Source organism: Ipomoea triloba, chromosome 3 (genome assembly GCF_003576645.1).
Source record: "Ipomoea triloba cultivar NCNSP0323 chromosome 3, ASM357664v1".
In the NCBI taxonomy this organism is placed as follows: domain Eukaryota; kingdom Viridiplantae; phylum Streptophyta; class Magnoliopsida; order Solanales; family Convolvulaceae; genus Ipomoea; species Ipomoea triloba.
The window spans coordinates 14775853-14796606 of NC_044918.1; the positions used below are offsets into that span (position 1 = coordinate 14775853).

At 34.8% G+C, this 20754-nt stretch overlaps 4 protein-coding genes across 4 annotated transcripts; 2 read left to right on the forward strand and 2 right to left on the reverse strand.

Annotated features, from left to right (window-relative positions):
• Positions 1 to 159: 159 nt before the first annotated feature.
• LOC116012151 (phosphoinositide phospholipase C 2-like) lies at positions 160 to 5068 on the reverse strand. Its single transcript, XM_031251628.1, has 9 exons — positions 4680 to 5068; positions 3882 to 4078; positions 3461 to 3596; positions 3143 to 3382; positions 2820 to 3040; positions 2286 to 2403; positions 1439 to 1591; positions 1244 to 1330; positions 160 to 601 (listed from the first exon to the last, which is right to left on the reverse strand). Exons 1-9 carry the CDS (start codon positions 4986 to 4988, stop codon positions 308 to 310), a joined length of 1755 nt encoding a protein of 584 aa, XP_031107488.1. The 5' UTR covers positions 4989 to 5068; the 3' UTR covers positions 160 to 307.
• A 1951-nt stretch (positions 5069 to 7019) lies between these two features.
• LOC116013564 (peptidyl-prolyl cis-trans isomerase CYP19-4-like) lies at positions 7020 to 10537 on the forward strand. Its single transcript, XM_031253386.1, has 8 exons — positions 7020 to 7228; positions 7356 to 7409; positions 7519 to 7594; positions 8312 to 8359; positions 8475 to 8498; positions 8892 to 9074; positions 9841 to 9916; positions 10112 to 10537. The coding sequence occupies exons 1-8, from the start codon at positions 7148 to 7150 to the stop codon at positions 10248 to 10250; spliced, it is 681 nt and encodes a 226-aa protein (XP_031109246.1). The 5' UTR covers positions 7020 to 7147; the 3' UTR covers positions 10251 to 10537.
• Positions 10538 to 10543: 6 nt separating this feature from the next.
• On the reverse strand, positions 10544 to 11603 carry LOC116013565. The gene has a single exon (XM_031253387.1). It carries the CDS (start codon positions 11249 to 11251, stop codon positions 10760 to 10762), a length of 492 nt encoding a protein of 163 aa, XP_031109247.1. The 5' UTR covers positions 11252 to 11603; the 3' UTR covers positions 10544 to 10759.
• Positions 11604 to 17334: 5731 nt separating this feature from the next.
• On the forward strand, positions 17335 to 20427 carry LOC116011985. Its single transcript, XM_031251438.1, has 4 exons — positions 17335 to 17767; positions 18104 to 18390; positions 19785 to 19913; positions 20123 to 20427. Exons 1-3 carry the CDS (start codon positions 17497 to 17499, stop codon positions 19848 to 19850), a joined length of 624 nt encoding a protein of 207 aa, XP_031107298.1. The 5' UTR covers positions 17335 to 17496; the 3' UTR covers positions 19851 to 19913; positions 20123 to 20427.
• The last annotated feature ends 327 nt before the right edge of the window (positions 20428 to 20754 follow it).

Sequence of the window (20754 nt, forward strand, 5' to 3'; positions counted from 1 at the left end):
ACTGACTTACTGCATACTATCGCTGGTAAAACTCGATCTCTGATCTTTCTTCCCAAATTTCACCTTAATCAAAATTTCACCATACCCAACTGAACTGCCCATGAATATATAAATTTGAATCCTAAACTTAAACTCATCACTGCTATAAAGACTAGGGGAGAAGGGACAAACCACGGGTATACTTAATATATGAACCTACACGGCTACACCAAAGGCATATACATGAAGCTTTGAAAACCAAAAAGCAAAAAAAGGAATCTTATTTTACAGACATTGGGAACAAAACTTAAGGGCTGACTATATGGGATCAAACAAACTCAAATTTCAAGAGAAGCTTTACAGATTTATGCATTTCACCCTTGAGATCATACAGAGGAGCTGCTCGGATTCCTTGTCTCAACTCAGGGATTGGTATGCAGGATTGGCCGGCAAAGTCATCTTTCCCGGAGACATCATACTCGTGAACTTCTAACCGGAGAAGAGCCAATTCGGGAACGGTTAGTGGGAACTCAAACTGCTCATCCCAGGTAGGGATCCAGTTGTCCTCTACTGCCTTTGTCTTCTTCATTACACAATCTGCTGGAACTCCAGCAATACCTATCTGCATGGAGATTGGCGGAATTAGGGAGATGTATACTAAGCGTTGGAGTTATTATCCATGTCTTATTAAGTCTCACTTGATGGGTTACAGTATACTCAAGACACTTAGTCATTTGGTTGCTTACAATTTGCAAATCATTCAACTTTTCATTCGATGAATCATCTCCAATCAGGGGCGGAGCTACAGTGGGGACAGCTACCCCCACTCACCTCCACCCCACCCCATATATATAGCTCTTTTGTGTGTATATATATATATATAGTGCATGTTTTAGATATAAATATATGAAAATAGATATAATAAACAATAGATTAGTTGGACTAGGTGCCAGATGTTTGTATGATGCTAAGAAAGTTTTGTTTGATGCTTCAACAAAGCTTTATGGTGCTTCTTTATGCCTAATTTTATAAAGTTTTAATGTGTTTTATTTTTCGCTTATATCGAACAATATTTATTACTATATTTCTTAATTTTTTTAAAATTATCTTTTTTGTTTTAATGTTTTGTCCCCACTTAAAAGAAAACTTGTATATCTCAAGTTATTCAATCTATTTCTTATTTCATTCAATTAATCTCTAGCTTTACTTATAAACACTAGCAATGAGAGAGTTGATGGAATTAGTGAGCTAAATATGAAAGTACCTTTGCATAGAAATCTGGAGGTGAATAAGGATCAAAATGATCATGATGGAAGTCTTGATACCATCCTTCGCCCATATATACAGCAACCTGATTCATAAAAATCAGATTATTTTCAGGGACATATATAAGCTAAGTAAAAGCATTCACATGATACTATTCAAAAGACAATTAATGGCCCTGGGTTTCTCTAGTCACCTTCAATGTAGTTTTAACTAGCAGTGTAGCATTAGGATCAAAAACTTCGTAAGTGGTACCGGATCCCAACAATAAGTCAGGTTTCTTAAGATATCCACAACCACCATTGGCTCTGAACATGCCTTGCATTAACCAAAGTGATCTTCCGTAACCCTGAGGCAAGAACAGTTAGTAAGTACTTTTCAATTCAACAAATTCGCAATCAATTGTTGAACAGAAAATACAAGAATAGACGAAGTAATGAACAGAAATATATAGAGATAACTAATGCAAATGATACTATCCAACATTAGATCCACAAGAAATTGTAGAGTGATACTTAAGTTAGGGTCAAAACTTCACTCATGAGCTAACTTTTATAGTGGAGTTAGGACCTTGACATGAGTGCCGTATTATTTGGTGTTCTTGTTGAGTTGGTGCTTGGTGGGAAAGGGTGGGGAACTGAGAAGAGTTTGGAGTGAAGCCGTGCTACTTAAGTTGGGTTAAAACCTCCATTCATGAGCTAGGGTCTTATCTTGAGTGCCCAATCAACAAATCATTCAAGTAAAAGTACTTGGATGATGAACTACTCTATTCAACCCTGAATCACCTGGCTGCAATTGCAGATGTAAAAGTACCAGGGGATGATAACTAGGAATTTAATCTCATTGATCCAGATCAGCCTGAAACAAGCTAAGCTCAAACACATTACAGGGTGAACCCAAAACTTACTCTGGGCTCAAGCAAGTCAGCTTTGTCCAACCAGGCTCAATTATATTGTCAATTCAAGCTCATATATTAGTGTTCTTGCTCAACTTACATCATATACACCTCAATTTGCAAAAAGAAAGAAGCCTAACCGGCTAACCTGCATATTAAACGCCACCATTTGAGCTCCATGTGTCCAACCAATTAAGGGATTGTAATTGGACGAGTCAAAGCGTATGCCCTTAGGGTAAATTCTCAATAAATTTTGCTGAGTGAATCTGCAACAAAGGAACATGAAAAAGCAGAAAAGTAATTAAAACAGTTAGGGATTGCTTAGCAGTTAGCTCTGTTACATCAACCCTGGAATCTTGGAACAAGATGAGAGGAAGTGTACAATCTAAAGTTATAACCTAATTAATATTTACTTTTAAAAAAAAAAAAAAGTCCCACCAGCTTCATTTTTGAACCGTCTTTGGCATCTTTAAAGTTATCATACTTCAATTAAATGTATGTTCTCTAATCAGAAATGGCAATACTAAGTAGCAATTAAAGAACATGTTATATATCTGGCATAACTAGATAATGAGAGTTTTCTGGCTGCATCTTTCAAATTCAATATACCAATCACACAACACTGATAATGCAAGGATGCCCAACATTTGTATGCAATTTCAGGGAACATTGAGAATCATACCGGATAATTTCTTTTCCATGAGTCAAAACAGCCTTTTGAAGCTCTTGCTCACTCAAGCTAAGCCGTCTCACTTTATCAGTTTCAACTCTCAACCAGTCAGACAGTCCACCCTTCCCCTTTCCAGCATGAATGGCAATCAAATTCCTGTATTCTGGTGCTGCATTCTGTTCTGACTTTGGGTCATCATCATCATCATCTTCTTCTTCTTCATCGCTATCATCCTGGTGGAAAGAAGTTAGTTAGCTAGCAACAACAGCAACTAAGATGATTTTGGCTTTTGTATGCACATGCACAATAATTAAGAGAGACTAAACTTTATGAACCTTATTATCATTATTTTCTGCAGTCAGTTCTGTAACTTCTCTTCCCCAAGCATCACTCTCTGCTGAATCACTTTCTTTATTGGTCTCACCCTCTTTCTCAACTTCCTTGGTCTTTAGGTATTCTTTAGGTGGTTTAGTTGATATAACAACCCGTTTTTTCAGCGACTCTGGTGAGGGAAATTCCTTCAAAGATTCTGAGCCAGGAGAAAACAGCATGTCTCCAAATGTTTGTGTGATCATCTAGAATTCATTCATGACGGCAATTAATAGGCCAACCATGACCCTGACTTTTAGTTTTAGAAAAATGCATCTACACACCTCTGCCACTTTAGCCTGAAGGTCTGGAGTAAGATGGTCTTCAAGTGTTATTACCACAGGATACTCAGATGCAGAAAAGGCATGCTCTTTAATAGACTTCAAACATTTGATAAGTGCCACAGGAGTGGTCAGTGTTCTGCATAAGAAAATAAACCTCTTTTAGCAGTTAAAGACACAAGATTACACATGCATAAAAGACAGAATTAGCTTATTAAATTTATATTGCATAAGCCAAAAGGCAAAAGCACATCATCTTTTGTAGGAAAGAGAATACATCCATTCTCTTATGACTAATTGTACACAGAAAAGCTTCATCAAACACAAAGTCCAAAGTTCCATCAAAGAAGTCCTCCAGTTGTGTCATTTGTACTCATACAGAAGTTCACTCAGAAAGGAAAACATTCACTTATCAATACCATACCTTCCATGGAGAACATCCACATCATCTTTTGCCGAATTTGGCCATATATCCAACTCAATTACTCGTACACCGCTTTTCAGGGCTTCTATGATAGGGGCATCACTGCAGTCACTACTTAGTTGATTCCCAGTTAAATAAGAATTATGACCCGTGTATATGAAGTAGTGAGATAATGGAGAGTTCATATCGTGGTGAATCTGGAAAACACAATCACTTACCTATTAGCAAATGATAACATGAACTATTTGGTAAAATAGTTAGTTTATCAACCAATTTTGCTTATTTGACCATTATTAGCTGTTTGATTTACTTAAAAAATTAATATAAGTGTTTGGTTAATCAGCTTTTTGTAACTCAAAAAATGTTAAAATTCAAAAAGCTGTTCATCAAAACAACTTTTTCAATTAGCTTTTTGAGAAAAGAAATTATACCAAACAGTTATCAGCTAACAACTAATTTATCAAACACTTTTCTACTATCAGCTAATGTTATCAGCTAGTTATGCCTTCTAACCCAAATTAGCTTTTTTGAGAAAAGAAATTATACCAAACAGCTATCAGCTAACAACTAATTTACCAAACACTTTTCTACAGCTAATGTTATCATCTAGTTATACTCTCTATCCCAACCACTATCAGTCATTTACCAAACCAAACTGGGTCGAAATAGCTATAATTATTATAAGTGAGATGATAAAAACTCATGCTTAATTTTCCCTCCAAATTATGCTAGCTATGAACCAAAATTTGGAAACTGGAATCAATTAAACTCAATTTTACGAAGAAAAGAGAAAGTTACCCCGAGCTTAGGATTGATAGGTGAATTGGCATCGCCAAAGATATACTTGAAGAAGGCATGTATATGAAGATCCTTGTGATGCAAAAGCTTGAGGTGATGGAGGCTATCCAGGATGGCCTGAGCGTCCTCAATGGTTGTGTTCTCCTCCTTCTGAACCTCGATCAGGAAGCGATGGAGGTTTTCGACGCTCATCAACCCATTTTCCGAGTATTGATCGAATATCTCCCTAATCTCAGCCGGAGCCTCGGCCTCGGCTAGCTGGAACCGCCGACGGAAACAGAAACAGACGCTGTACGTCTGTTTCGACATTGTTGGAGGCAGCCGGAGGATCCGAGTAGCGGATTCGGGTTCGGAAATTTGGTTGATTTTGAAGGCAACGTAATGATCTGAATCTGAAGCTTTAAATTGCTGAGAAAAAGAATGTTCGTTAGTTGGTTGAAGTAGGGAGGGAACAATTTTTCATTTTTTAATATTTTAATCAAGTATGAAATAAATTATAGTAATAAAAAATTCATTATGATAAAAAAAATATAAAAAAAAAAGAGTTGGACAAATAATTCGTGGTATTTTATCTCTAACTTCAAAGGTCTCCTACACCTTGACAAAGTATGTAAAAGAATGTAAATTAAAGTAACTTAGTAGCTCAGTAGATATCGGTAATATGCCCATTTGGACATAATTTCCTTTGACTTTTTTTTTTCTTTTAAAGAGTTATTTGACTTTTTTTTAATCTAAATTATCTTAAGAATTAAAAAATTAATTGATTCATCCAAATCGTCATCTACCTCTCCCATTTTATTGACAATAATTCCAATTTAAGCCATGTGTTATGTTATCCGAAAGCTGCTGATTTCATCTTTATCATTTGGCTTTTTGGTCAAATTTGATTATTTATGTTTTTTTTTTTGGTAATTATAAGCTCCACATCCTTAATGTTGAAATGAGATTCAAACTTATACCAGTTTAAATAATAACAATGATGTCATTAAACTATAAGGTATTTAGCATTTGATTTATGTTTTTATGATATCATGCAATTAACTTGTTATATATAGTAGTTTAACCATGAGTTTTTGACCCTTTTTTCATACGACATTTGGTATTTTTACTACTGTAATTCATATTTGACATAAACCGTGCCAGCAGAGTTTGATCCTTACTTCTTTCTTTTTTAATCTAGCTAAAAGTGTTTGAGATTTGACATATGATTTACCTTTACATAATTTGATATTTTTATGTCGATAAAATAATAAATTAATTATTTGAGTCATTAATAAAGTTATCGTTGCATTGTCATGCCTAGAATTGTTTTTTTCTACGATGGACTTGGGTTCTATTTATAATAGTTCATCATATAGTTTTTTTTTTTTTTTAATATTTATTATCTTGTGCATTTAGAATCAGGATAAACTTCCTATGAGAAGTGTACATTGCACATATCAACAATTCAACATGAAAATCATGTGACAAGGAATCATGATGGTGGTGAAGCAATTTGCCCATACATTAGCCTTCTTTGGGTGACGAGAAAAATCTATAGTTATTATTCGAAAGTATGCATTGACTAAAATTCACTTTAACACTTTGTGATCGTAGCTAACAACAGACTACAATGAGATAAATTAACATAGGTTGTAATACATATATACTTAGAGCCATAGCCAATAACTAGAGTATAGGCTAATTGGTTCGTTGAACAAGGAAAGAAACGACGTATAAAATTTTGAAAAAAAACTAAGTAAAGAATGACATTGATCAAGAATAGTATCAGAGTATAAGAGATCCCTTCTTGATTTAGTTATGACTACTATGACATTGTGACAATCAGATTCCAAACAACATCTATAGAGATTGAGGTTCTTGAGCCAAGATAGTGTCTCTCTTCACGCGATAGCCTTCGCTTGATGAGGGTCATGAACATATGTAACAAGGCCATTAGTGGCTGATTGGCTGCCTTGAAACACCCATCCTCATCAAGGAAAATCGCCCCAAAGCTTGTTGTGACGTAGAAGAGGGCGACGTCTACTTGACATCTGACGAAACTTTCTTAAATAGCAGTGGAAGTGATGTTTGTGGTGGTCTTACTATTGGATCCGATATGAGGGTTTACCCCAATCTTTTATATTTCAATCTGCTGAAAGCCAAACATTTGAAGTTGTCTTCCTATACTAGAAAGTTACGAGTTTGCCAATGAAGTACATAAGGATTATGGGGCATATGATTTATACTTTATAATTTTCCCTATCCTTAGTATAAAAAAAACATATTCAATAAAAGCTATCATATGCTTTTTAATATTATGAAAAAAAAAAAAAAAAAAAAAAAAACGCTACAAAGAAATAGGCTAAGCTAGATCTCCGAAACTGGCACTCTGGCAGGCCTGGCAACACCATATATATACAGATCTCAATTCATACAGGAGAGATATATATAGAACGAGACCGCGCGCGCGAGAGGGAGATATCGAAATGGCCAACAACCGGAAAAATCTGCTTCCAGTCGTACTCCTCTGGGTTCTGATCATGTTCGTAACCCTAGCTCTCATTCTGGTAACACTTCATCCTCAATTTCCCGTTCTCGCTTGCATTAATCCAATACAATATATATGTTCCACAGCTCTTAGTCTGAAGATCTCAATTTTATGGCGATTGCTTGATTGATACATTTTTGTTGCAGAACCGATTGAATGATGCTGGAGTTTCATCTGGCCAGGAAAAAATTAATAATGAGGTTGATATTTTCAAATTATGAAAAATTTTAAAATTAAACTTGAATTTTGTGTTAGGTAACTGTGTTATGCTGCCTCGGTTTGCGAATTTTGATCTGTGAACTGGTATAGGCGAAAACTACTGAAGATCCAGAGGGTGTTACGCACAAAGTGTATTTCGACATTGAAATTAATGGAAAACCTGCTGGTATGAGGTTTACTTTTTGTTCTTTCTTTTGCATTTCATTTTTCTGCCATCTGCTTCAAATAAGATATTGTTAGCGTGTTTCCGTTGGAATATTAAGCAGTACTGGTTTCTATTGAAATCTCTTGTTCTGCATTTGTGTGTATGGCTTGTTTGGAATTTTATCACATCTTAGCACATTCTGCTCTAGTAAAATCTTGCTTTCTTAGCCTAATTTTTCACTGTCTGTCTTTCTTTGTTTTTAATTAGGATGATATTAAACAACTGTATTTCCATGGAAGCATGATCTTCTTTGGGAATATTGTATAAGTGAAAGGAAAAAAGAATATGGTAGAGTGAGAACTGAGAAATCCACAGTGGTGGCTCCTGTGAGGCACAGCAAATATTTCCAATTAATTTCAATTCCTGTTATAAAGTATCATGTACTATTCTAAAGTTGGATAATCATCAGATATGGTTTGACATTATAATATCATTCAACACAAATCTCAGTGAGGCAATCCAGTTTATATAGGCAATGAAAGAATTGTTTGCATAATTTTTGTGTATAATCTACATGAATTACTGCTTATGATGACAAGGAGTGCATGTGTGAATTTGCTATATGGACATCTTCTTTGATACATTTTGCATTCTATCTTGGAAGATGTTTAAACCTGTAATTTTTATTGCTCCATATGAGTAGAAATATGTCATATACTCATGGCAAGCCCATTTCAGGTCGTATAGTCATGGGTCTCTTTGGGAAAATTGTTCCAAAAACAGCAGGTATTGTAGCATGCTCTTTTAAGACATATATTCTATCTTCTTTGACTTCAAAACTCTCACATATAATGTAACTAATGGTTGGGACTGAATTGACGTTTATGTGTTCATTCTGCAGAAAACTTTCGAGCTCTTTGCACAGGTAAGTGGCAACCAAGTAACTTTTGCTTCCTTTTCCATATCACCACAAAATTGTGCTGTAGTCACAGGGCCAGATGTTCTTTTAATATACAGTGGTTTGTTCATAAATGAAAATAAAAATCTGTATTTATGGCAGATATGGGTTTGAGGCATATCTAGGAATAAATTTTTATGTGGAATTATCCATATAGTCAAAGCCAGTCCTGTATGTATTTTACCATTACATTTTATGAAACAAAAGCTGTACCAATTGCTGTATCTTTCCTACTTCGGCTAGTACTGTGTCTAACTAATTGGTATATTCTCTTATACTGCCCAAGATCCAAACTAGCAATCTGTAGTGGTGGACTTTTCAGATTCATGATCTTACAAATAAAATTTTCGGTTCTTGCAGGAGAAAAAGGAACTGGAAAGAGTGGGAAAAGTCTCCATTACAAGGGGAGTGCTTTTCATAGGATCATCCCTAGCTTCATGATCCAGGGAGGTGACTTCACTAGTGGTGATGGGCGAGGTGGAGAATCAATATATGGTAGCAAGTTTGCAGATGAGAACTTCAAACTAAAGCACACTGCTCCTGGTAATGTTTGATCTGCCTCTACTGCATGAACTGTTTAACTTGCTCAATACATAATAAAGGGCAAATGACAAAAATGTGAATGCATGGCATTCTATTGACAAAAATGTGAACGAATTTAATAATTGACAAAAATGTGAAAAACTCTGTTCCCAAATGCGTTCATTGTCAGAACTGGTCAAACACAAAACAGACTTGCGTTTTTCAAAAAAACGCAAGTCCCACTTGCATTAAATTTTTTTAATTTTTTTTATACTCTCCGGCGACCATATATGGTCGCCGGCTTCTCCTTCTCCGACGAAGGAGAAGCCAGCCATGGTTGCTGGCTTCTCCAGCGAAGGAGGAACCATCGACCAAACCTGGTCAATGGTTCTTCCTTTGCTGGAGAAGCCAGCGACCTTCTCCTTCGCAGGAGAAGCCAGCAACCATCGCTGGGTTCTCCTTCGTCGGAGAAGCCGGCGACCAAATATGGTCGCCGGAGAGCCCAAAAAAAATAAAAAATAAAAAAATTTAATGCAAGTGGGACTTGCGTTTTTCGAAAAACGCAAGTCCCACTTGCGTTTTGTGTTTGACCAGTTCTGACAATGAACGCATTTGGGAACAGAGTTTTTCACATTTTTGTCAATTATTAGATTCGTTCACATTTTTGTCAATAGAATGCCATGCATTTACATTTTTGTCATTTACCCCATAATAAAGACAAGGTTGGAAACAAAAGACTACCTTGTAGACATAGTACTTAATGTTTAATCTCTTCTTTTTGTACTAGGATTTCTATCAATGGCGAATGCTGGGCCAGATACCAATGGATCACAGTTCTTTATCACTACAGTGATAACTAGCTGGTAAAATAGTTGAGCTTTCCTGACAAATAATTCCATGCATGTTACCACGAAACTAGCAGTATAACTTTTATTGTTTGTAGTCTAAACTCTAATGGAATTGTTGATAAACAACGTTAATCAGATGGCCTTAATGGTGAAACAGTTTATGAAATGATACTGCAACCATAGTCTAAAGGCATTGTTGCTAAACCATAGGTTGGATGGGCGTCATGTCGTGTTTGGCAAAGTCCTCGCAGGGATGGACGTCGTCTACAAGGTTGAGGGAGAAGGGAGGCAAAGCGGAATACCCAAAGGCAAAGTTATTATTGCCGATAGTGGTGAACTACCATTGTGAGTTTGTGGCCTGACTTCTCATTTATGTCACTCTACTTTCAATCAGGTACAGTTCAAACCCCTTATAGCAAACTTATATACACATCTACTCTTTTCTTTAATCCACATTCATATGCACATTAAATGAGTTATTCTCACTTGCCATTCTCGTTGGAGCAAATGAAAACTGCAGAAGCTTTCTTATTGATCAGTATGATTGTGGTTTATGGATTATGAATAGTTTGTATACAACTTCAACTGTAGATGTTTGGCAGAAAGCCTGAAATGAGCTAAACTATGTTTTGCACATTTTGATTTTATTTTTAGATGCATTTTTATTTTTAGTAATACATTAGAAAGAAACTTTTACTGAACGCAGGACATAGTTTTACTTTTAGCTACTAACAGTAAGTAGAAAGGTTGGCCAAACATCTCTGATTTCAATACCTCTAAGCCACAAACTAATGAAAGAAACATTACTGAATACTGATAAAGGAAGAATAAGGGGGCCGAGAAAGATTTACTGATGATTTAGCTGTCGGCTTTCTCGGCGTTGCTCTGGTCTTGAGTGGTGGCCTTGCGCTGCTGATTAAAGGCGCTGGAAAAATTGGTGGAGAGATCAGAGTAGAGTGCAACGACTTTGGAGATGTTGCCGTTGATCTCCTGAATTAGGTTAACGTTTTCGACCAGATTCTCGTGGACTCTAGATTGATGGTTGGAGTTAACCTGCTGAATCAGCAGTCTGTTCCGATCCAGCACCGACTGCACCGACTGGAAGTTGCTCGTGAACGCGTTCCAGACTTCCGAGTCGCCTCCTTCGAAGCAATCGTCGTTCTGATCCTCTCCGCCGCCGCCGTGTTTTTCTCCTCCAGCAAACGCCTCCTCTCCCGCCGCCGCAACAGAGAAAGCTCCGCGGTGGCGGCGCTTGTTGGCGGTGTTTGTAGTGGTGACGGAGACGGAGTCAGTTGTGGTCAAGGCCTGACGCCGGGTACGGTTGTTGACGGTGGAAACGTTGTCCTCCATGTCAGTCCTTTAGATTCTCCTCCTCCTCCGGCTGCTGCAGCGGCGGCGGCGGAAGAGCGGTCCGGTGGTGGTTGCCGTTCAAAAAGAACTCAATCAACAGTGCGCCATCAACGAACCCTCCACCATCTGCACAGCAATCGTCGCAAGTGTGCTCTCTGAAACTCAGATTGAAATATATGGAGGATATGCGTACAAGTTGAATCCTTTTACCGGTGGAGGCAGAAAGATATTATTTGTGTGCAGCTCAGAACTCAGAAGAGATGACAGATTGCGGAGGGTGAAAACCCCGCTACGCGACTCACCAGAGCGTGCGTTCTATGTTCTAACACCGTAGGCCCACAATTGTGTTGTGTCTAAAAATAGTAAAAAGGAACGAAAGAATAAAAAAGAATGAAAAAGATAAGCCGATAAGGTTAACACGCACCTGAGAAGGAGAGTGTGGGATGTTCTAAACTCTAAAGTCAAAAATATCTTATGGTGGCACGCTATTGGACGGCATTTTTAAAACGTGAAAAAGTGCAAAAGGTCACAACTCCCGAGGCAACGAATGTTTGGTTTAAGTGTACTCGGCAGCAAAATATCTAATCTTGTCCACCATTATCATCAAGTTCAAAGTTCAATATTTGTACCCAAAGAAAGAAGAAATGTTCAATATTGACCAAGATTTACCCATGAGCTGGGGCAATCTAACTGAATTAGTTTGTCAAATTATATCACGGATTAGAGTCTACTTTATATTTAGATCCTAGTCTAAAAGTAACTTTTCGATTTTGTATTTACAATTGACAAATTTTGTACATGCAGCTAACTGTTTGTTTACTTGTAAATAAATTGAAGATGCATCACATAGTAATTACAAAGACATAACATGATAACTACAAAAATATAAACTAATTGCATGTATATAATATGTTAACTGCAAATGCATAACATATTAATCAACATCTTATGTGTTTGCAGCTAACAATTTATGTGCATGTATTTATCATGTTATATGTCTGTAATTACCCTATTATATGTCTTCAATTTGTTTGCAGGTACAAAATGTGTTAACTGCAGATACATAATTATTGGATCAGGGTTCACAATATAATATGAACCATGGTCCATGGTATAACAATTGAATTAGTTTGATTTTTGGCTTAATTTGGTTGGAAATTAACTAATGAAAATATAGGAAGATGCCAACTTTAGTTTTCATAGATATCTGATTTAGTAAATACGGATTGGGCGATCCAATTATAATATAGGCACTAGGATCCATTTGCCTTGGTGAAAATTTATTAGTGGTCAGTCCACATTGAAGCATAGTAAGACGTTGGTCCAACAGAACCACTGATATTGAGCCCAATATTGTCGTTCAAGACTGCAACACAATGTCTTCACTTGACAACATTATTAGCCCATCCAATATCTAACACAGCTTGGATTGTTCAAGTGTCAATTGAGCCCTATGTGATGTTTCTCCTTGAACCAGATTCTGTGCCTACAATTACATAAGAATTATATTCTGGTACGCTAATATAATTATGTTTCACCACTTAATTACTTTTTTTAGATGCTAAAAACATCTGATCAAGATTTAATAACTAACTAATTTTAGCATATCGCATTAACTGCAGTTTTAATCAGATAGAAAGATAAGTCTGTGATTCTTCTACAAGACTGGAACATTCTACATATTTGGGACAGATAGATATATGCCGGACCACAACACAATCATGGGGCGCCTCGTTTCATTTTCTTCTACGTTGGAAAGCCCAAATGGAAGAATTTTAAACGACTATCTTTAAAATATCTTTCCCCTTAGAATTTGACAGTTGACAAACCCGCCAGGTGGACGGCCGGCAACTCAGATCAATCCCGCGAAAACTCCCCGCCGTGCGTGGCGGAGCGACAGTGGCCACCGCCCAACACGGCAGCACCTATCTCTATCTATCTTCTAAAATTCTAGAAGCAACCAAGTTGCCGAAAGAAACCAAGTGTGGGGCCCAGGCGTCCGAAACTTCTCCGTGTGTGTTCCGCGGGTTCATCACCCCATCCCTTTACTACCAAGAAAAGGATCATAATCATATACCACCAAAATAGGGGATAATAAAATAAAATATTTTTTTTTTTAAAATAGGAGATAAATCAGTGTTGCAAAAATCTCGCCTAGCATATGCGTATCACCATAATTGGTAGTTTAGGCGGCCGACTAGATCACCTAGGCCGCTTAAGCGTCGACAGCCTAGGCCTTTTAAGCATCGACTACTCAATTAGGAGGCCTAGTCGGTCGATTAACTATTGTTCTTTTTTTCTTAAAGAGTTATTTCATTCAAAGCGACATTGTTGAGCGAAATAACCCTAAATTGTTTAAACTCTCGATTTTTTTTTGGTTAATATTTAATATTTTAGTATTAACTATTAAAATATTAAATACTTTATAATTATTAGTCTTTAAAAATTTTAAAATTTTTAAACAAATTTTTAAAAAATTAAAAATAAAAAAAATATACGGGCACCTAATGATTTTTTTCAACCATGGATAATATTATGTTTTAGTTTCTTTTGTCTAGAAAATGGTTATTTATGTGGTAGAGTATGATTCTTATATTTCAAAATCTTTCAGTTGGACGCATTACATAAGATCTTTTTAATATGATTTATCTCTCTCGTGTGATTTGTATGATATATTATAATTATATAATAGTAAAATTTACTTTATACACACTTTGAATTTCTTGTCATCCAAAAATCATCCTTTTTTCTAACTTAAAAAGTTCTGACAAAAAAATGTCGTATTAGGTCATAATCAAATCAGGACACGACATCAAAGGTTGAGATAAGGTTGTATATGGACATCAGCCTGGGATATTTATGTTGAATTATTATGTTAAACAAAAAGGATGTGTGTAAACTGACATATGAAAGTTTGTATGTATTATCCTTAATTGTTAAAAGGTGACAAATATATGTTAAACACTTCGTTATCTAATGACATAGATATGTGTTTATTTTAAAATTTTCATAATTAATTGTATTAATGACTGATGGTAAAAGACAAATATTTGACACAAACCTATCACAAAATTGGATAAATAGAGTGTGTAGTCGTATAGGAGTCGTAGGAGCACATAATTCAAATAATAAGATGCTAAGTGCGTTTCAAAAATTACAAATGATGAATTCTCGTACTATACTTTAGAATTGAATTGGAGGCACATGGTCTGGTTCTTGTTGCATTTTATAGACTTTTTGACATTCACGAGAAAATTAATCATCCCGTCAAGAATTTAAGTACATGAGATCAAACATAGTCTTTGCTAACATTGTTAGAGTTTCTTAAATGTGATAAGATACTCTCTTTTATTTATATTTTTTTTCTTTGTTTTCATGTATAAATTAAAAGGTTAAAGAAATAACGAGTAGGTAATTAGTCAGACCATTTTCTTCATAAAGTTATTGTAAGTGGAAGCTGACATCAAATGCTCATACTAAGCTATTTGCATTGTCGGATTATAATATGTTGATGACAAAAGCAATGATCTAAATCGAATCCGATTTGATACAAAAACAACTCAGCCTTGACAGTTGCCAGTAATTAACTATAATCTTCTGTTAATTAAACTTAATCTGATGTTTTAACCAATCTTATCCTACCAAAACTTTGCCCCACTCGTTAAACGTTATGTCTTAATTACGACATGTTTAACTAACCTTTTTTCAAACTGGTAACTTAGACAGTACTTTTTATAAGCTGTTTTAAATCCGATAACTCTCATCCTTATCATCAATAGAAGATAGAAGTCTCTCGAAAAAGGTAATCAAGTGAATAAAGTATAATTTTCGTACCAAAAAGTCATGAATTTGATTCTTGTCAACGTTCTCTCAGTCAAATTCGTCATATAGGATCTTTTTATTATATTATAATTTATTTTTGTTGCGAGTTACAAAGATGAATAATATTTATTAAAGTTAATATTAGGATAATTTAAGCACGCATATCATATTTATTAATCATTTTATTTCTTTTATCTCAACATTATCTCATTTCAACTAGCTTTTTAGAACAGTAGCAAAAGATTCGAAAGTACAAAATATTTTCGCATGTGGTCTCACATGGCATCAACCGGGTCGGCCGGCTCCAGAATACCCGCCTCATTTCAAACGGTCAACTACCACTTTCCGATCTGGCCTGCCACTATTTAATTGTGCCAATATATTTTTAAATTAAAAAAAAAAAAGACTATAAAATATTGTTCACGAAAAGTCGGTCTAATGAGTGAAGTGTGATTATTATATCCAAAAGTCACAAGTTTAATTTTCTAATAGGGTGATGACTGATGAGTTAGAAATAGGTAGTCTAATATTTGATATCAGCTCGGATGGTCAGGATTGACCCAAGTTGTTGGTACATGCCCATTATGCTCCGAAACTTGAGGATCGACGCAATGACTCACTTATGGAAAGCACAACTAGGATTTCCTAGTCAGATTTTAGGATATTGTTTTTCTTATAACAATATCATATTTCTTCCGAACTCCTTAAGCAATACGCTCTCTTTTTTTTTCTTTTTTTTTTTTCAATCAGTTGTGTTGGCTCGCTATCAACTGCTTTGGTCATAAAATCAACCTGCAGTTTATGTAGTTTGCGAGTTATTATCTCTATTGTGTGATTCACAAATTATTACACAGTACAGTAACAATGTTTAACAAGTGCATACTCTCGGATAGTAATTGCAAGTTTTTTTCGTCACTCAAAAAAATAATAGTATAAATTATACAATATGATACTGTACTACTGTAATTAAACATTATACTATAAAAACATTGAAACGTGACGAATATAATTTGTTCCAATACTTGGATTCTTCACTGATTGATATTTCAGCATACCAGGAGAGGTTTCTGTTTGAAATTTGAATATATTTTTTGTCAAACGTAGAAAAGTCTTTAATTCATTAATTCAACGGTCAACATTTGTCTGATCTCATGCCTTGGCGGCTTCCCATGAGTCTTAGGTTCCATGAATGCCACATTTTTTATAGTCATCCTATAGCATACCATTAGGTTATCGCATGTGATGATTATAATTCACTCATTTTTTTGTTGTTGACACTTCACCCAAGAAATTAAAGAGGATATTTAATGTGGTAATCAAGTTTGTCAAAGTATGTAGTAATATAGTCAATAAACATCAATTTATAATGAAGTAGTTCGTAGATATTTAAAGTTAATAATTATGATTTGAATAAGTTGTAAATAATAAAAAGTACGTTTTGATATAAGTGCAGAACATTCACAGTCTGAAAAATCTTACGAGTAATATATAAAATTTGTTTATATAACGCAAAATATAGGTTAAATATATAATCGTATTGATACATGGAAGTTTATAATAATAATAATAATAATAATAATAATAATAATAATAATATAAAAGGTTCACAATTTTAAATAATAATATAATTAGAGTTAAATTAAAGGTGGCTCCGGGTAGATTCTAAATTGAATCAACGCTGAATTAGTTCATAATTAACAAGTAAGTTCTGGATCTGAGAAATTCTCGACATGGGGTTCACTACCTCTACTCAGAGTAGTACTACTATAATTACTTTCGCAGCAAAACTTTCATTTGACATGATACATTGTAATTGGCTAATAATTTAACTTAAAACTTTTTCTATTTGACAACCAATCAATTGTAATATCATGTAACAAGAGTAACTCGATCTAGCATTAGCGGTAACCCCAACCAAATTTATCAAACAATTAACTTGATAACCTCAACTCGTGATAATTGTCTGTCAACATTCTTAATCTATGTCGATTAAATATGACTAACGTAGACTGATTTCTCTTTTCGTGATCCTTTATCGAATAGGACTATTGAACGAACTTCCATGCTTCACTCATAATGCACAATTGAATAGCTATCAAATGTGACTCAGCCATTACCCATTTAAGTTATTCAAGAATTAATAACTTTGATGGTATTAAGAAGTTAATTAGGTAATGCGGTTAGTCCACACGTAATGAGGATAAAGTAAAGAAACAAATTAAAGCACTATAAAGAACCTCGCTAGAAGCTAAGGGAGCTTCCTATATTTGACCAAAACTCTTCTTCGTCTGAACTTCATTTCTCATTTCAATAAAAACTCACTTCAATTCTTCTCCAATCCCCTGTAATCTAATCCCCCCGGCAGGGCTTCTAATTTCCTTCCATTCAGATCAGAAAATCAAGAAAACAAGAGACACGGAAACATGGGATTCTCCAAAGAAGATAGAAGAATTCTAAGATGGATCAAAACTGTCTTCTTCTTGATCTCCATGCTGATTTCACTTGTCCTGTTATCCGCGCCGATCGTCCTCGTCATCGCCGATACTCTCTTGCCGTCGGCCCTGTTATCGGCGGCGCTTTCTCCGGCCGCCGTCTCCCTCCAAACCCTCTCCTCCCTTCTAAGGAACTATGACTTCCGGTCCTCCCTCATCGACATCCCCCTCCTCTCCATCATCCGATCCGCCATCATTTTGTGTAAGTATATACATCATTGTTTTTTTTTTTTTGTTACGAAGAAAATCTGTCGTCACTGTTTTTAGGTTGCACTTCTTATCATTCTAATATGATTTCAAACTAATTATAGTCAAATAGGCCACTGAATTGCACACCAAACTGCAATTAGGTCACTATTTAATTACAGTTTGGTATGCAGTTCAGTCACAACGGGCCTGCTTAAAAATTAAACTTATAATCTTTTGATTACAAATTCTTAACAGTTCGATTAATTTGGCTGAAGTTATCCTCTAGACATCATAGAACATTAAATAACCTTCGGGGACTTATATGGTTATTGTTATTGGACGATGACAGGTGTTTATAGCTTGTGCGACGGTCCGAGGTTGTCGAGGGGACCGTACCTGGGAATCGCGACGGTGTGTTCGGTTTCGTCGTTTGTGTTCTTGTCGTTGAAGGCGTCGTACATTTTCGGGAACAGCTCGAGATGGGGCGTTAATGGCGGAGGTAGTTACAGTCGGGCTATGGAGATGGCACTGTTTTTTTGCTCGTTTGCCATGGCGATTGCCCACATACTGGTGGCCTATAGAATCAGTTGCAGAGAAAGGAGAAAGCTTCTTGTTTACAAGATCGACATTGAAGCTGTAAGTTTTTTATTTCTATTTTTTTTTCAGTCTCAAAATAAACGTTCAAATCAAGAAAACTAATAAATTGCTCTCATTGTGTGTCCAATTTTAACATTTTAGTTACCTAGTAAACAATGACTTATTTAGGTTGTCCCGAATTAAATCAATTTTGAACCAGTTTAAAATTTATAGGGTTTGCCCGAGGTTTATTAGCTCAAATTAGGTCCGTTATTCTGAACTAGATAGGTACTATTGACAATAATATCGATTAGCACTATAGAATATCGAGACTTACCTGTTTGCTTTTTATACCATCCACTTGTATGCTAGATTTTGATTTAAAAGGATTAAATTTTAATTTATTTTAAGGATACCTTAATAAAAGGTAATGTGAAATTTGTGTTATTTAATATTGTTTTTTTTAATTTAAAATATTATAAATTTATATATTTGAATGTGAGTTTTTATAATTGATTATTTTATAAATTTAATCGTCAAAAACGGCGATTTGTTAGATATGACTCGAACCCACTTGTTTGATTTTACAGTAATAATTTTTGTCCACTTGCAAAATTGCCAAAATCCATTGTCCACAATTCCTTTCCCCAAAAGATATTCCCATAAATATATTATATTATACATTATAATATATGGTTTATAATATTTCAACTATGTGTTTCTTACGCGTCCCTTTTCATATGAAGAAAATAGAAAATAATATTTCAAATATTCTCAGCGTGACAAATTACGCTAGCATGTGCTAAAATTTGATAAAACGTTAATATAACTATTTAGTATCAATTTTTTTTATATACTTAAGATTTTTACAGTTGAATTTAGTAATTAATCCCTCTCTAAACTGTAGACACATTTTTGGGTAGTATAACTGGCCTAGAAGCTGTTAGTGATTTTTTTGTCACACACATCATCATAGGTGCAGAGAATAGGGACGGTTCATAGCTGAGCATCTTTGATTTCTTTTTTGAAGGATAAGCCGGCAAGAACATTCAATGGAAACTTGACTTTTCATATCCTTAAAAAAGTAAAAATACACAATAATGTCTTCCAGGACTAGGAATCAAACGACACATAACTAACGCGCTTGGAACATATTCCATTAGCATTCATATTTGATCCAAATTTTCATGTTTTTATTTTGGGCGATAATGTAACTCATAATTACTATTCGAGGATATGCATTAGATAAACTTTACTAGAAAGAGTATGATAGATTCAACCTGATGGCTAGGTATTTATAAAAATCAAATTCCTGTATCCTCTCAACTTAGAGAGGGTTGACAATAATTGAATCTGTGACCTTCAGTTTTACTCCACTGGTCTTTTCATTGTATAGTCATAAAAGTTTTATTTTTGGCATATATCTGATCAACTTGAGAATCACGTGAATGCAGGTTTCTGCGTGCAAGAATGGATTTTCAAGATACCCAAAAGTGTTACTCCAAGAAAGAGTGAAGTAACAACAAGAAGCAAGGATAAACAGTTTTCTTGGACCAAATCCAGTTTTTCCCCACAGGTTTTAGGTAAGGATTAATAAAATCTTTTCTGACCCGCTATATAATCATTAATCGATAGTGTGTACTTTCTGCTTCTGTATAATAGTTCACAGATTGCACAGTAGATAGGATAAACGGAATCTTATTTTACAAATAGGAAGATGTCACATGACTAGATTACTGTTGTTTTGTTTGTCTGGAAACTGTAATTAACCAGAAATTGTTTGTTTTTGTAGGTTCATCCAAAGGAGATCTGCAGCCTGCTTGGTCCAAGAAATATGTTATAAAGTAAATATATATAAATGCTATATAGAAGTAGGAGAAAATCATATATATATATATGTATGTATGTATGTATATATCTCCACTAGAGGTTACCAAAATCGTGTGTGGAAAGTGATGCTTGCAAGCTTGTGCAGCATATAAAGTATATATCTGGACAGATGTATAGGAAGATTCAACACACTATTGTGCAGCAATATTGCCAACATGTACAGATTATTTTATTAATTAATACAAATTGATATATAGTTTGTTTTTATAAAGATATATAAAAATTGGTATTGGGGTCTGGCTGATACATTGCTATATTTACAACTTACTTATCAATCGTTCGGATTTAAAAACAATAATTTTTAATGCACAAATTTTGAGTTAATCTATTTTTGGGTCAACTTGACAAAAATATTTATTGAGTTGAGAAGTCTCATTTAATAATTAATACTTGATTCTAACATGAAGCTAGATTGCGACAATTTATCTCTTCATGTGTTTGAGACAAATTTATAAGATTTAAGATATAGTTCGATATATATATATATATATATATATATATATATATATATATATATATATATATATATATATT